The 16426-nt window shown below is 39.2% G+C and overlaps 1 protein-coding gene across 1 annotated transcript in view; it reads left to right on the forward strand.

The window, feature by feature from the left end:
* Positions 1-508: 508 nt before the first annotated feature.
* The window catches only part of CD180 (CD180 molecule), a 40154-nt gene continuing 24236 nt past the window's right edge, over positions 509-16426 (forward strand). Inside the window, exon 1 of the mRNA XM_044657714.1 lies at positions 509-610. Within this exon, the coding sequence (XP_044513649.1) occupies positions 509-610 (102 nt within the window). The remainder of the gene's footprint in view (positions 611-16426) is intronic.

A 16426-nucleotide genomic window follows, 5' to 3' on the forward strand; every position in this document is an offset into this window, starting at 1 on the left:
CCCCTAAAGTCTCGTGAAACCCATGGATCCCCTCTCAGATGAACATTTTTAAAGCACAAAATAAAATCCATAAGATTACAAAGAAAACTAATTATGGTGATAATAAAGATGTGTGTGTGTGTGTGTGTGTGTGTGTGTGTGTGTGTGTGTGTGTATCCAACCAAACTCATGGAACCTGTGAAATCCATTCATAAATCCCAGGTTGAGAATACCTGCTCTAGTTGGTAGCTCAAGCCATGTTTGCCATCAGGAAGTGCTGTGCTAATCATGCATACTCCCAGGAGGGCTAAACTTTTTGTGGTGTGTGGGTGGGGAGGGGCCCAAGCCAAGAGGGATTTCCTCTTTTTGTTGTGGGAGAAAGGAGAAACTGCCCAAAGGGTGAAATCTTTGACCCATGCATTCACTTTTTCAGAGCACACTTCGTTGAGCCTTCTGGCCTGCTGTACATTTGGTTGATGGTTACTGTTTGACTCCAGAGAGGGGAGAGGCCAGTTGGGCTGGAGAGGAAATGGCCTCTGTGACAGCAAGCTACATATGTTGCCTGTTTCTGATCAGACTCTTGACTCCTCAATGTGTAGGAGCTGTATCTGCAGCCAAGATGTGCATTGAGGTAAGTACTATGAAAGAAGGAGGAAGGAGGGGAGGGGAGAGAATGATCTTTCTCTTGGTAAAATCCAGATGCTCAATTTGGAATCTGGCCTGAATTCAAGCACCCCATGATTTTATCTCCCTCAATAAAAGAAGAATGAGGAACATGGGAAGATTCTCCTAAATGGGGAATAAACCATATATTTCAGACAGAACACACAGGACTGTGGGGGAGAGAGGAGTGGGAAGTAGGCTCAGTGTCAGGAAAACAAAAAGGCCAAGGATTTCTTCGGACAGTCCTGCCCCTCAAAGAATTCTATTTCACACTCACCAAATGTTAAAATGAGAAGAAATCTTCATTTTTACACATTAAGAAACTGATGCCTACTGATAACCCAAGATCAGAGAACCAATGGATGACAGAGCTAGCATTAGAACCCAGGTTTTCTCATATTAAAACATGGGTTCTTTCCAGTGAACATGGAAGGTACCACATGGATAGCAGTCATTGAAAGAGGCTCAAAAGCTTGTTTTCACTAGCTTTTCCCTTATTCTCACAAGGCAGAAATAAGTACATAAGTATTAATGAGTATTGGATGGGAGAAAGGGAGATGAGTGACTCATTTTTCATTTAGAGATATTTTTTACCTCTATATGGTCCCTAATTTTTTCCACAGTTCCTCATTTTGCCATTCCAACATAAAGGAAAAAATAGAAGAGAAGAGTCAAATTGTACCTGACTCCTGTAGATTCAAACTGTATTTTTCTAACTCTGAGTCGTTTCTAAAGAGAAAGTTCAGTCTTGATCCCTTTTCTCATCAAATGCCCCCTCTGAGCCATCTTCCTCAGCTCTTCCTTATTGGCTGCCTGGAACTATCTATTTTTCCAGAGCCTAGGACCTGTCTGACAACTGCTTCCATGGTGGATGAACTTACATCTTGGCCTCTGGGCCCACATGGGATCAAGTGGACTGCCATGGTAGATTGGGGTTGAAATGATGTTAATGACGAAGAGCAGATCCATGCTGGAATTCAAATTAGACATTCAAGGTAGGTGTAGGAAAGTCAGATCAGGAGCTGAAAACAGTACTGGGTTTGGTAAATTGAGGATGGTGGGGTGTAGACAGGTAAGACAGGAGTTTAGAAATAACAGTAACTTTAAAAAAAGACTGAAATAAGACACAGAAGCAAGAATCAAGATAGTTTGAAATGAGGGGAAAGAGGTTTAGATTGAGATGAGATTAGGAACAGAAGTAACAAACATGAGGAGTCTGCACCAGATTAGAATTTCTTCACAAAGAGTCCATTAATTTGTTTTTGTTTTTGTTTTATTTTGATAATTATATTTCAATATAATTGGCTCCCTTTGTAATCCTCTGTATTTTTTAATGCATTTAAAAATAGATATACTTAGAATGAGTTCATAGGCCTCACTAACCTGGCAAAGGCTGGTCCCTGAAACAGAAAAGGTTGAAAATCCTTGGTTTAGACACTAGGACATTTTAGCAGCACTACGGATGTTTGTTAAGGACAGTGTAGTGTAGTAGGCAAAAGGCAGGCTTTGAGGTCAGGTAGAGCTGTTTCATGTATGTGTATTTTTGTTAGATAGATAGATAGATAGATAGATAGATAGATAGATAGATAGATAGATAGATAGATAGATAGAGTAGATATTGAGATAGAGATATGCATAGAGATAGATGCCTATTTTAAAAAGGAGAGAGGGAGAGAGAGCATGTGCGCTAGGTGACACAGCTGGGTCTAAAGTCAGAAAATTTTTCCTAAATTCAAATCTAACCTCATATACTTAATAGCTGTGTGACCCTAGGCAAGTCACTTAATCCTGTTTGCCTTAGTTTTCTCATCTGTAAAATGAGCTAGAAAAGGAAATGTCAAACCACTTCAATATCTTTGCCAAAAAAAAAACCCAAATAGGGTCATGAGAGTCAGACATGACTGAAATAACTAAACAACAACTATATAGATATTAATGTAAATATCCTATAGATATATAGACATGTATACACATATTCTTCATTTATGTGAATGTTTAGCTCTGTATGTTTTATGTGCACGTATGTTTTAAATGTATATAAATGTGTTTTATGTGTATATTTGTGTATATAGAATGTATGTGCTACACATATGCTTGTGTGTATCTGTATATGTGTATGTGTGTTCCTATATGTACCTATCTATTCCCACATATCTGTAGGAACATATATAATATAAATATATTTCTATAAAGAGAGACAGAGAGTATAAAGCACCAATCTAATTATGTCATTCCCCTGCTCAATAAATCCTGGAGGGTCCTATTACCTATAGAATCAAATACAAATTCATCTCTTTGGCAATTAAAGTCTTGGCACCCTTTCCAGCCTCATCCATTACTTCCTTTCACATACTCTTTGATCTAACCAAACTGCTCTTCTTACTATGGTTCCTACATGGTATTTCAGCCTTTGCATAAGCTGTCTGTCCCCCATAGCTTGAATTTATTCCCTCCTCCCTTCTGCCTGTTCAATTCCCCAGTTTCCTCCAAAGTGCAATTTGAACACCACCTCTTACATGGCACTTTTTCCAAATCTCTACTAGTGATCTCCCGTAAAATACAAAATTATTTTGTATTTTTGGTGTATTTCTTAAGCTATTCAGTCTGTAGTTATGTGTATATGTATTGGTTCACACTCCTTGAAGAAAGGGACACTTTCTCCTTTTCCATTTCTTTCCCCATGCAAATCTTAAGGTAAGATCTTAAAAAATTCTTGTTAGATAATTGATTGGTTAACACTAACTTCAGGGCGTGAACAAGTAGCTTAAGCATCCAGGGCTCAAAGAAAATCTCTAAGTCTGTTCAATTACAAATAAGTTGCATCACTGAAGAAAGCTTCCACACTGTGAATTGCCTACTTTGATAGGACATTTCTTTAAGACATCTTTAAAGTCTAATCTTGAAGACAGACTGGCAGATGGATAAATCTATGCATACATTTATGGGGAGGGAAAATCCTTCAATCTCTAAGGGGGCAGATCCATGGCACCATGACCAACCCTTCCTGATAGATTAACTTTCAATTCGAGATCAACATAAAATTACTATTCATTAGCAAACCAGTACTTTGGCTGGGGCAGAAGAAACACAAATTTCGTGTGTGTGTGTGTGTTTCAACATTTAGTTTTTCTTTTCTTTTCTCAATCACATGTAACCCAACAGTCAAATTCTCTCTGTGTTGGGATGGACAGACCTTGAAGCTCTTATGACTCTTTTTTTTTTAGAGAGACAATATTGTTTTTACTTTTTTTGTCAGTTTCCTTTTCTATCATATTTTTTTAATAATTTTTATTTTTTAGAAAAGTTATCATGGTTACATGATTCATGCTCTTACTTTCCCGTTCACCCCCGATCTCCCCCCCCCATAGTTTTAACATGTGTCATCGATCAAGACTTATTTCCAAATTGTTGATAGTTGCATTGGTGTGGTAGTTTCGAGTCTACATCCCCAATCATGTCCGCCTCAACACATGTGTTCAAGCAGTTGCTTTTCTTCTGTGTTTCCTCTCCTATAGTACTTCCTCTGAATGTGGGTAGTGTTCTTTTCCATAAATCCCTCATAATTGTCCAGGGTCATTGCATTGCTGCTAGTACAGAAGTCCATTACATTTGATTTTACCACAGTGTATTGGTCTCTGTGTACAATGTTCTTCTGGTTCTGCTCCTTTCACTCTGCATCAATTCCTGGAGGACTTTTCAGTTCACATGGAATTCCTCCAGTTTATTAGAAAATATAACATTTGAAAGATTAATTATTTACATTAATAAAAAAGGTATAGATTTCTTATGAACATTTCACAAAACCACTATCTTGTGCTGAATATCACTCTAGCTGATATTCAAACATTGTAGAAATTTTCATCAGCTGCTGCTCAGCGACTGAAACAATTGCATTTTCAGTTTTAGCCTTTGTATTATCCAAAGAACAAGGTTTTGATGCATTCATGACAGTTCTGACGACGCAGCTAGAAAAAGATTATTGGAGATAGATCAAGTAACTGAGGTAGACAAGCGAGAGGATCCACTCCACTAATCCTCGGGCCTGAGAAAGTGTCAGCATATACAACACGTAATGACAGGGTGCTCCATCTCGTTCAAATTAAAATTTATTGTTCAAAATTCACAAAACTCAACAAGCATATGAGAAATTTAAATAATTAAACTTTCAAACAATTTTAAGAATAGATGTGTAATATTAATACTTCTAAAAGAATTAAAGCTTAAAACTGCACTAAGATTTTTAGGGACTAGTTGTGAGATCACAGACTATTCCTTTGACCTCTTGGTGTTCTAAGGAACTCTTCTAGAACATAAATTAAAGAGAAGTTGTTCCCTGGCTTCAGCAGAGAGTTTCTATGGAGTCCTTTCTCTGACACCAATGAAATTATAGTTCTGGACCCAAAAAGTCATGGGGCATTGAATAAATAAGAGTGTCCAAGTGGGACAAAACATATTTCATTAAAATCCACATGGAAAGGAGAAGTATGAGGTAAGAACTTTGAGGCATATTATACAACATAGGATTGAGTGAAGATCATAGCATCACAGATTTTTAGCTAGATTTTAGCTGGATTCCTAGCCATGAATATCTTCTAGTCCAATCCCCACATTTAACACAGAAAACTGAAATCCAGGCTGACTGATTTGCCCAAGGTCCTACAAGTAGTAAATAGTAATGATGAACTTTGAGCTTTGGTCCTCTAGCTTCAATTCTAGTGTGATGTTACATCCAGGCAGCTAGATGGTGCATGTTGGGCTTGGAGTCGGGAAAATAATTATAATAATGATGATAATTATTTTAACTAACATTTAGATAGTGCTTACCATGTGCTAGGTCCTCTAAAAACTTTACAATTATTATCTCATTTGAGCCTCACAAAAACCTGGAGAAGTAGGTGCTATTATTGGCCTCAGGTGGAAACTGAGGCAAATGGTGATCAAGTGCCTTGCCCAAGGTCACAAGCTAGTGCTGAGATGACATTTGAGCTCAGGTCTTCCTGACTCCAGACCCAGCACTCTATTCACTGTATCTTAGCTACAAATTCAATTCTAGCCTCAGATTTTTACTAGCTGTGTGACCTTATTTATTGTTTGTGCATGCCTCAGTTTCCTTAAGTGTAAAATGAGGGTAATGTGCCTGGCACATTGAAGGTGTTTAATAACTGCTTCCTGCCTTCCTTTCCAAATATATTACGCTACTTTCCTCAGTGTGAATTGCATCTTTTCTACTTTTTACCAGAATGATCTTGGACAAATTTTTATTCCTTCCTCGATAGATCTCAATTTCCACCTTTGTAAAACAGGAAGTTGGACTAGATGATCTCCCAAGTCTCTTCCAAATTTAAATCTAAAAACCTATGATCCAATTATAATTTCCCAATCTCTGCATTAACACAAATTTCTAAAGACTTTTCATCCAAGGAGCTCAAAGGATTTTATTCGTGGTGGTCAACTATTATTCAAGCTGAAAAGTCAAATATTGAATATGATTTTCATTCATTTGGAAATATATCCCTAGTTTTATCTCCCTGAAGTCTCAGCTGCCTACTATTAAAGCCATCGAATATGTCACTGAGGCATCTTTACCACCATCTTCCCTTGGAGCAATGAAAGAAAATGACTGCTTGGAAGCTCCTAAGCACTTCTCTCCTGCCAAAGGCAATACCCAGGACAAAAGAAAGAGCCCTGACTCCTGAGTTAGGATCCAATAATTTAGAGCTAGGAGGCATCCGAGACATCATCTAATCTAACCACCTCATTTTATGGAGGAGAAAACTGAGGCCCAGAGGGGAAATGATGTATCCCCTTTTTCCATCCCCCTCCATTATTCATTCTAAAGAATTTTGCACAGTTTAAACTGTTTAAATCTGTTATTATTTTATTCAGTCATTTTTCAGTTGTGACCCCATTTGGGGTAGTCTTGGCAAAGAATGGAATGGTTTGCCATTTCTTTCTCCAGTTCATTTTACAGATGAAGAAACTGAGGCAACAGGGTGAAGTGACTTGTCATGCGTCATATAGAAAGTGTCTGAGGCCAGATTTGAATTTAGGAAGATGAGTCTTCCTGGCTCCAGGCCCAGCTTTCTATCCACCATGCCATCCAGTTGACAATCTACCATCCACAGGAGGAAAGAAAGGCTGGTTTGGTAGTCATTTTGCCCTGGCTCAATCAGCTACTCTCTCTCCCTCTGATTTCTCTCTTGGCAGTCTTATATAAGAGTATTTGGTAGGGCCAGCTAAGTTGCTCAATGGATTGATAGCCAGGCCTAGAAATGAGAGGGTCTGAGTTTGAATGTAGCCTCAGACACTTCCTAGCTGTGTGACCCTGGACAAGCCCCCATTGTCCAGCCCTTACCATCTTTCTGCCTTGGAACTGATACACAGTATTGATTCTAAGATGGAAGGTAAGGGTTTCAAAAAAAAGTAACAAATTACTTATATATAGGGACTTGCTCTGTGATTTCATTTACCTCCAGAAGAAGAAAACTCTACCAGGACAAGTCAGGACCTTTACAACTTATAGTTGTGACAGCAACAAATCTCAAACTTTTTAGTCTTAAGATTGCTTTACGCGCTGAAAAATTATTGGGGATCCCTAAGAAATTTTGTTTATGTGGGTTCCATCTACATATATTTTCCAAATTGGAACTTAAAATGTCTTAATATTACTATGAAAATAGTTTTGCCTTTGTGGACTCCCTGTAGTGGAACTGTGAACTGATCCAACCATTTTAGAGATCAGTCTGGAATTATGCCCAAAGAGTTATAAAACTGTGAATACCCTTTGACTCAGAAATACCACTATTAGGCTTGTTTCCCATGGTGACCAAAGAAAAAAGGAAAAGAACCTATATATCGTAAAACATTTATAGCATTGCTCTTTGTGGTGGCAAAGAAGCAGAAATGGAAGGGATGCCCACCAGTTGGGGAATGGCCGAATAATTTGTAACATGATTGTGATGCAACATGATTGCATCATAAGAAATTATAAGCAGGTTAGTTTTTAAAAAAACATGGAAATACCTAAGTGAAATTCTGAAGAATGGAATGACCAGAACCAAGAGATCATTACATGCAGCAACAGAACCTATTAAAAAAAAACTGATAAATAGAAACAAGAAAGATATCATTTTAAATATACATGTATCTTTTTTATTTATCAAATGTTGCCTTCTCTAGAGTGAGGAAGGGAGAGAAGAAGGGAGATATCCAGGAACGTTATTGTAACAAACAAATTAATTAATTTTTTAAAGGGCTTCAGAGACTCCCTAGGAATCCCGCACCACACATTGGGACCCACTGATCTAGAGCAATGACAGGTGAAGGCAGTTGTCCTTAGTCACACAGCTAGGTGTGCCACACAGTCAGAAGTGGGACTTGACCCTAAGTCTTCCTGCATTGGAGGTGGAGGTTGACTCTATTCTTTAATGCTTTAGATGACAAAATCCTTTACATAATTTGCCTCATTTGCTCAAAATGACCCTATTACATAGATAATGAATGCATCATGAACCCCCCACTTTTTTTAAACCCTTATCATCCATCTTAGAATCAGTATTGTATATTGGTTCAAAGGCAGAAGAGTGGTAAGGGCTAGGCAATAGAGTTAAGTGGGCTTGCCTGGAGTCACACAGCTAGGAAGTGTCTGAGGTCAGATCTGAACCCCAAACCTCCTGTTTCTAGGCCTGACCCTCAATCCATTGAGTTACCCAGCTACCCCCATTAACCGCTTTTCACAGACATGGAAAATGAAGTTTCATTCAGTGCCATGATCTACCTAAGGTCACATAGTCAGTTGGAGCTGTGGTCTTGTTCAGATGAGTCATACATCAGACCTAGATTTGAGTCCTGGCTCTGATACTTCTTATCCTTGTGACCTCTAAACCAATGGTTTTCATTCTTTTAGCTTCAGTTTTCCCTTCTCTAAGAGGAGAGAATTGGACTATAGGATGGATAGGGTCCCTTCCAGTTCTAAATCTGTTCTAAATCCTTGGATTCTGTTTTCAGATTCAGGGCTCTTTTCATTAGACTACACTGCTTTTGGGGAAAGGTGGATGCTCTAGGCATCCATCCCAAGCAATCATTTTCTTTCATTGCTTTGAGGGAAGATGGTAAAACTGCCTCGTTGGCACATTCATGGGCTCTAGTCAGAGGCAGTCGAAACTGCAGTAAGATAAAATGAGGCAAAGGTGATGGATAGCAAGAGTCTTCCAGGAGAATGATGGGGGCCCTTAGATCTTCAAGGGAGCTGCCCTTCCACATCAGCAGAATTACAGGGGGCTAAATGGGAAGGGGCCTGAAGAACAGCAATGAAAATTATGAAATGCCTCTGGGAGATCCCAGGGAAGAAAGATTTTATGGACCTTTGATAATTTATTTTGTTAGAAGAAAGGGATTAAATAAAAGGACCTACACCACTAAAATCTGAAAGCACCAACTAGCATTCCTGTTTTTTCTATTAGCTTGTGTAAGAACCAGGGGAATAATCAAGATGGTGGAGAAAAAATTTCGTACAACAGAGAGAGTGTCAATAAACATTTAATAAAGAGTATTGTGTGCCTGGCACTATGCTAAGCTGGTAATACAAAGGGAAAGGAGAGTCTTTGTCCTTTTTTTTTTTTGCTCTATTATAAAGATATTTAATTTTTTTTTACCAATTACATGTAATAACAAATTTCCACATAAATTTTCCAAAGTTATATGTGTCTCCCTCCCTATCCCCTTCTGGAGCTGACAAGCAATTTGATCTGGGTTATACAGGTATTATCATAAAAAATATTTCCATGTAGTTTGTTTTTGTAAGTGAATAATCATATAAAACCCAAAACCCAAATGAGCAAGTGGAAAAAATCACATGATTTCATCTGTATTCTGACTCCAAGAGTTCTTTCTCTGGAGGGGAATAGCATTCTTTTTTATAAGTCCCTTAGAATTGTCCTGAATCATTGTATTGCTGAGAGTAGCCAAGTCTATCACAGTAGATTATTCCACAATATTGCTGTTACTATGTATAATGTTTTCCTGGTTCTGCTTATTTCTTTCTCTTTTTTTTTTTTTGGTTCTGCTTATTTCGCTCTGCATCAGTTCACGAAGATCTTTCCAGCTCTTTCTGAAATCATCTTGTTCATCATTTCTTATAGCACAATAGTATTCCATCACCATCATATTCCACAATTTGTTCAGCCATTCCGCAATTGCCTCCATAAAAAGAGCAATTATAAATATTTTTGTACAAACAGGTCCTTTCCCATTTTAAAAAATCTCTTTGGATAACAGACCTAGTAGTGGTATTACTGGATCAAAAGGTATACATTGTTTTATAATACTTTAGGCTTAATTCCAAATTGGACAGTTCTTGTCTTGAGTAGCTCACACTTTAATGGGTGAGACAATATGCCAAAAACTATGTACAAACAAATTACATAGGATAAGTTAGAAACAATTACCAGAGTCAGGGCACTAGACTAAATTTTTTGAATCAGGTTTGTGGGAGGGGTGGCACTTGAAGAGAGTGGGAAGGAAGAAAAAAAACTCACTTGGGCAAAAGAGTTGTGGTGATTGCCAACACCAAGTTAGGAGAGTCCTGGATTTCAGTTCTGCCTCTGACATTAACCATGTGACCCTGAAAGAGCAACTAACTGGTACAGTAGATAGAATACCAGGCCTGGAGTCAGGAAGACCTGAGCTCAAACCGATCTCAGATTTAAAAAAAAATAAAATAAAAAGGAAAAATGACCTATTTGTACAAAAATATTTATTGCAGTTCTTTTTGTGGTAGCAAAAAATTGGGAACTGAAGGGTTGTCCATCAGTTCGGAAATGGTATATGATGGTGATGGAATACTATTTGCTATAAGAAATGACAAGCAGAATGATTTGAGAAAAATCTAGAAAGACTTACATGAACTGGTGCAAAGTGAAGTGAGCAGAACCAGATGCACATTGTATACAATGACAGCAATATTTCTTGATGAACAACTGTGAATAACCTAGATCTTCTCAGCAATGCAGTGATCCAAGACAATCCCAGTCTCATGATGAAAAATGCTCTCTGAGAAAGAACTAATGAAGTCTGAATGCAGACTGAAACATACTATATTTCATTTTCTTTCTTCTTCTTTTTCAAATGTGAGAACTCTTCCACAAAATGACTACTGTGGAAAAATGTTTTATATGATCACACATGTAAAATCTATACCAGTTTGCTTATAATCTCAGGGAAATGGGGAGAAAGGATCACAAAAAGGAAGGGAATTTAGAACTCAAAACTTAAAAAATAAATGTTTAAAAATTGCTTTTACATGTAATAAGGGAAAAAATAATGTTATTTTTTTTTTAAATATGACCTCAGACAATTAGGTATGTAACTTTGGGCAAGCCATTTAATTCTGTTTGCCTCAGTTCCTCATCTGTCAAATGAATTGGAGTGTCTTTGCCAAGAAAACCTCAGAATGAGGTCAGGAAGAGTCACATATGGCTGACCAAAAACATGTGACCCTGAGCATCATCCCTAGACCTCAGGGTTTTTTTTTTCTGTAAAATGGGGAAAATACTTATCTCATCAGGCTTTGGAAGGATCAAATGGACTAAAGGCTAGAAGACATTATATAAATAAAAGCAACTACTCAACCCAGTGGGACAAAGCATGTGTTAGATGATGAGACACAAAATTTTGATAGGATTGAGTCGAATCACATCAAGTCAGGATGCATTTATTAAGTTTCTGCTCTGTTAGGAGCTGGGCTAAGTGTTAGAAATTCAAAAGGAAAGCAAAAAAAATTCTCTGCCCTCCAGGAATTCACAGTCTGTTTTCACTTAACTGATAGTTTAAAAAGAGGAAATAATATTAACACATATAACTACAATATTACATGATTTGTTTCATTTCAATTTAATTCAACAAGCATTTCTTAATTACTTCTTGTTCAGTTGTTTCATTGGTGTCTGACTCTCCGTGACCCACTTTGGGATGATTTGGGATGATACTGGGATGGTTTGCCATTTCCTTCTCCACTTCTTTTGAAAGATGAGGAAACTGAGACAAATAAGGTTAAATAATTTGCCCAGGCTCTCCCAGCTAGCAAGTGTCTAAGGCCAGATTTGAACTCGGGTCTTCCTGACTCCAGTCCTAGCTCCCTATCCACCGTGCCATCTGTACACATATATACCAGACATCGTGCTAGGCACAGAGGAAGTGTGTGGTCCCTAAAAATCTCATAAAATTCCTGCTCTCAATTATATTCTTTTTCTACTAGTGATGAGGTACACAAAGTATAAAAGATAAGTAAATAAGGGGCAGCTAGGTGGCTCAGGGGAGTGAGAGCCGTAGCCAGAGACAGGAGTTGCTCAAATCTAATCTCAGGCACTTCCTAGCTGTGTGACCCTGAGCAAGTCATTTAATCCTAATTGCCTAGCCCTTATCACTCTTTTGCCTTGGAACCAATACGCTGTATTTATTCTAAGATGAAAGGTAAGGTTTCCAAAAATAAATTTAAGGTAATTAATAAAAGCTAATTAATTAGAGGACTCTCGATCACTAGGCTTGAGGGGGAAAGGGAAGAAAGAGCAGGAAAGGCTTCCTCCAAGAGTAGGCTGAGCTGAGCTTTGAAGAAAACTAAAGCACTGGACTTAGAACCAGAAAGACTCCTGTCCCTGAATTCAAATCTGGACTCATACAGTGGCTGTGTGACTCTAGGTAAGTCATTTAACCCTCTATGCCTCAGTTTCCTCATCTGTAAAATGAGCTGGAGAAGAGAATTGCAATATCTTTGCCAATAAAATACAAAATGAAGTCACTGAAAAATGACTAAACAGCAACATAGGCTTCTAAGAGGTTGAAGGGGAGAAAGAGTAACTTTCATCTGGGGATGAGATGCTGTAAAGTCTCTGCCAAAATTAGAGAGAGGCAGGAGTTGGAATAGGGAGATGGGAAAACAGTAAGGAGACCAGTTTAGCTGGAAGGTGGAGTAAGTGATAGCTCAGAAAGGTAGGTTGCAGCTGCATTGTGAAGGGCTTTAAAAAATCCTATGGAGGAGTTTATGCTTTATCCTAGAGGCAGTAGGAAAACTTATAGGAGGTCATCCAGGCTAATCCCACTCTAACTACCCTCAGAAATGGTCCAGTATTAAATATTCCCCCAAATAACCTTGTGAACCTTTCAACTATCTAATAATTGTTCAAAGTGAAGGTGCATCAAATGCGTACCACCCTGCCCTATCCTCCTGGGTCCAAATGAATTAACAGACTTGCTTCTGTCCAAGCATGGCCAGCCTAAAACCAGACAGCTGCTTTCACAATGAGATTTTAGGCACCTCCAAAGGCCAGCCTTTTCTCTCTCCTTCCCCTAAGGAAGTAGAAAGAGTGCTGGATTTTGGAGCCAGAAGACCTAGGTGCAAATGCCAGCTTTGTTACTTTCCACATTTGTGACCTTGAAGGGATAATTTTCCAGTCTCTGGGCCTCAGTTTCCTCAATTATAAAATGAGAGGTTGAACTTATGGTCCATTTCTGAAATCTCTTCCAAGTCAAATCCCATCAATAAGCACTTATTAAGGGTTTACTGTTATATACAACCCCAAGTCTATGCTCTCAGGACCCTCTTTTTTTGACATTTGCCCATTAAAGAGCACAAGTCTTTTGATAATTCCATTCAATTCAATCAACATTTATTTAGCACTTACTCCATATCAGTCACTGTTCTAAGCTCTGGGAATTTTATTGCTGTTCAGATGTTTCAGTCTTGTCTGACTCTTCATGACCCCATTTGGGGTTTTCTTGGCAAAGATAATGGAGTGGTTTGTCATTTTCTTTTCCAGATAATTTTACACATGAGAAATTGAGACAAACAGGATTAAGTCATTTGCCCAGGGTCACACAGCTAGTAAGTATCTGAGTCTAGATTTGAACTCAGAAAGATGAGTCTTCTGACTCCAGACCTGGTACTCTATCCATGGTGCTACCTAATGTAAGGATGGGGGAATGGGACAAAAAGAGCCAGAAGAAGGCCACTGGTGATAATTGGTGACAGCTGAGACAAGAGGGAATTCTGGGTAAGGGTCCGGAGGAAGGGGAAGGAGAAGGAGAAGAAAGGACTTCCAGCAGAGGACTGACAGAGGGAGGAGGAGAACATCTCAGCTCGAATCCAGTCCTGAGGGCTTCCTGAGGATCTTTCTTTGGACACTGAAACCCCAATTCCCTGTTCAAAGGCATCCCATCACTTCTCATCCAGCAAGACTTCAATCGTTGAGTAAGCTAAATGTTTGGACTCCATTTGAGAGCAATCTCTTAGGCTCCATCCCCCATTATCCAATCTTGCTGAGAGACCCTTTCCAGTCTAACTTGCAATTACAGAAAAGGATAGAAAGAGAAAGAAAAAGAAAAAGAGAAAGAGAAAGAAAAAGAGAAGAGGCAAAGGGGAGATGCTTAGGAGTGGGAACCCTAAAGGTTATCACCCAAGTGACAGACCCCATAGAAATAGAGAAGAGGGCACCCCAAAATCCCTCTGCCCTTCACCCCTTTCCCCAATCCCTATATTGATATTAATAAAAGACATTCATTAGTCAGAGTTCCAGAGTGCCTGAGAGACGAGGGGGAGGGGTATCACAGCTTGGTCTGGCTGCCTCCATCTTGAAACCAGACCACCCTCTGTGAAGTTGACTGACCTCGGGGGAGGCTTGCGTGAACCCCGCCCTCAATCAGAATTGGATTGGGGTACCACATACCTCCTCTTATATGGAAACCTCGACCCCAACTCCTGTGGGGGGCACGACCATCCAGGTCACCCTGTTTCGGGGTGACACCCCCTTAAAGTCTCCATAGTGCATATTCGGCAGGAGGGGAGAGCTAGAAGAGTCTCACCTCATAGACTCTCTCTGTCTCTCCTTCTGTCATAGCTGCCCCTATACTCTGGGAATACAAATAAGAAAAAAAGGCAGTCCTTGCCCTGAAGTGATTTACAATTTAATAGGGATGCACAAGAGATCTAAACAGAGATGCTAATAGAAAGGTAAATTATCTGGAACATTCAGATACTAGCCCTCTAAAAATGAAAGTATTAGGAGGAGAGGCAAACCAGGCTAAGGGACTTGCCTAGGGTCAGGCAGCTAGGAAGCATGCAAGGTCAGATTTGAACTGAAGAAATTCAGTGTTTTTGACTCCAGTCCTAGTGCTCTAACAATATGGCACCACCTCAGTGCATCAGTAAAGACCAAAATAAAACACTTTGGTCATTCTGTCGCTCAAAGGAAGCAGGGATCCCAGTCCCAGAAAGCCAGACAGGAAAGGTGCTCAGATTTCCAGAGCAGTCAAACTTAGGTTAGTGGTACAGAATGAAAATGTAAGCAGAAACCCAACCACAGAAGTTACTTCTGCCTTTTGGTCAGCCACTGGCAATGCTACCAGTTACTGTTTATCACCCTTTAACTCCTTTAAGTACAACTGGGAACTTCCTCTTTCCGTTCTCGTGTGTTCTCCCTGGGTCCCCTCTTGACTTGGTCTCTTTGCTCTGGCTCCTAATGAAATGAACTGGAGTAAGCAAGATGTGATGTTGTCTAGCCCTTTGGCAGGATAGGTTCTGACTGCCCTCCCCACCATGGGCAGGGCCACCCTGTATCCATGGCAACCTGCCTTCCATCCATCAAGTGAGTATTTCATTGTCTGTGTACCTCAGTACTCTTAGGTACCAAGAGGCAGCTAGGAACTTTGCTCTCTCTTAGTTTCTCCAAGATTATCTCAGATCACAGTTGTTGTTGTTTTTTTAAACCCAAAGTATCACTCATTCGCCAAGTGCTGCATCTGTATTTTCAATTGTCAATCCCCATGGGGGTTCATTTGCATTTTTCGATCAGAACCTTATTTTGCTTCTTTTTTTCTTCTGTTCTGTTCCTAACTTCTCTTTAGATCCATCTGTCTTTTCTTTCTGCTTGCTCGTGTTGAAATCACATTCCAATTTATCATCCTTTGAATTTTACTCAAGGGCTGTTCTCTCCTTTTATCCATGCATCATCATCCATCAGCACTTTCCACTTTTGTTACCACCCAGCTGAGAGGTGGCAAGGTGGATAGATTGACAGGTCTGGATTCGGGAAAGCCTAAGTTCAAATCTGGTCTAGACATTTACTATGTGGCTCTGTTTGCCTCAGTTTCCTTATTTGTAAAATGAGCTAGAGAAGGAAATGACAAACCATTTCAGTATCTTTGCCAAGAAAATCTCAAATGGAGTCATGAAGTGTCAGATTTGACTGAAAAGAACTGAACAAGTATCCCTTCCACATTTCAGGGATTAGAAACTTAGCACCCCTTCTAGCTAGAAAATCCACATTAAAAACTTTTGGCCCTCCCTTCACACCAGAGAAGTCTGAATTTTTCTTTTTCTTTTTTGGGATGTTTACAGTATCTTATTGTAGAATTTGGGTCAAAAATTGATCATAGGCTTTTTGTAGGTCAACATTAAGGAAAAATGAGTTTCTAAGCTTTTTTTCTATGTCATCTGTTGGCCTTCAACTCTCTTGCAACTTCTGCAAAACTCTCCCCAAACTCCCATTTAATTTCTTATTCTGGCCTGCCATATATTGAAACCATGATGAGGAAAGAAGAGATGTGGAAGGAATACTTGTAGTTGCTCTATTCAAAGTACTGGGAGAGAATTTTGTTTTGTTTAGGGAGGAAGGAAAGAGAAGTAGTTTGGGCATGGGATTTTGGTTAAGTGGCACAGTGGCTAGAGTGCTGGACCTGGAGTCAGAAAGATCTGAATTCTAATTCTACCTCAAATATTTACTGATCAAGTGAT

This window comes from Gracilinanus agilis, chromosome 1, assembly GCF_016433145.1.
Source record: "Gracilinanus agilis isolate LMUSP501 chromosome 1, AgileGrace, whole genome shotgun sequence".
NCBI lineage: Eukaryota > Metazoa > Chordata > Mammalia > Didelphimorphia > Didelphidae > Gracilinanus > Gracilinanus agilis.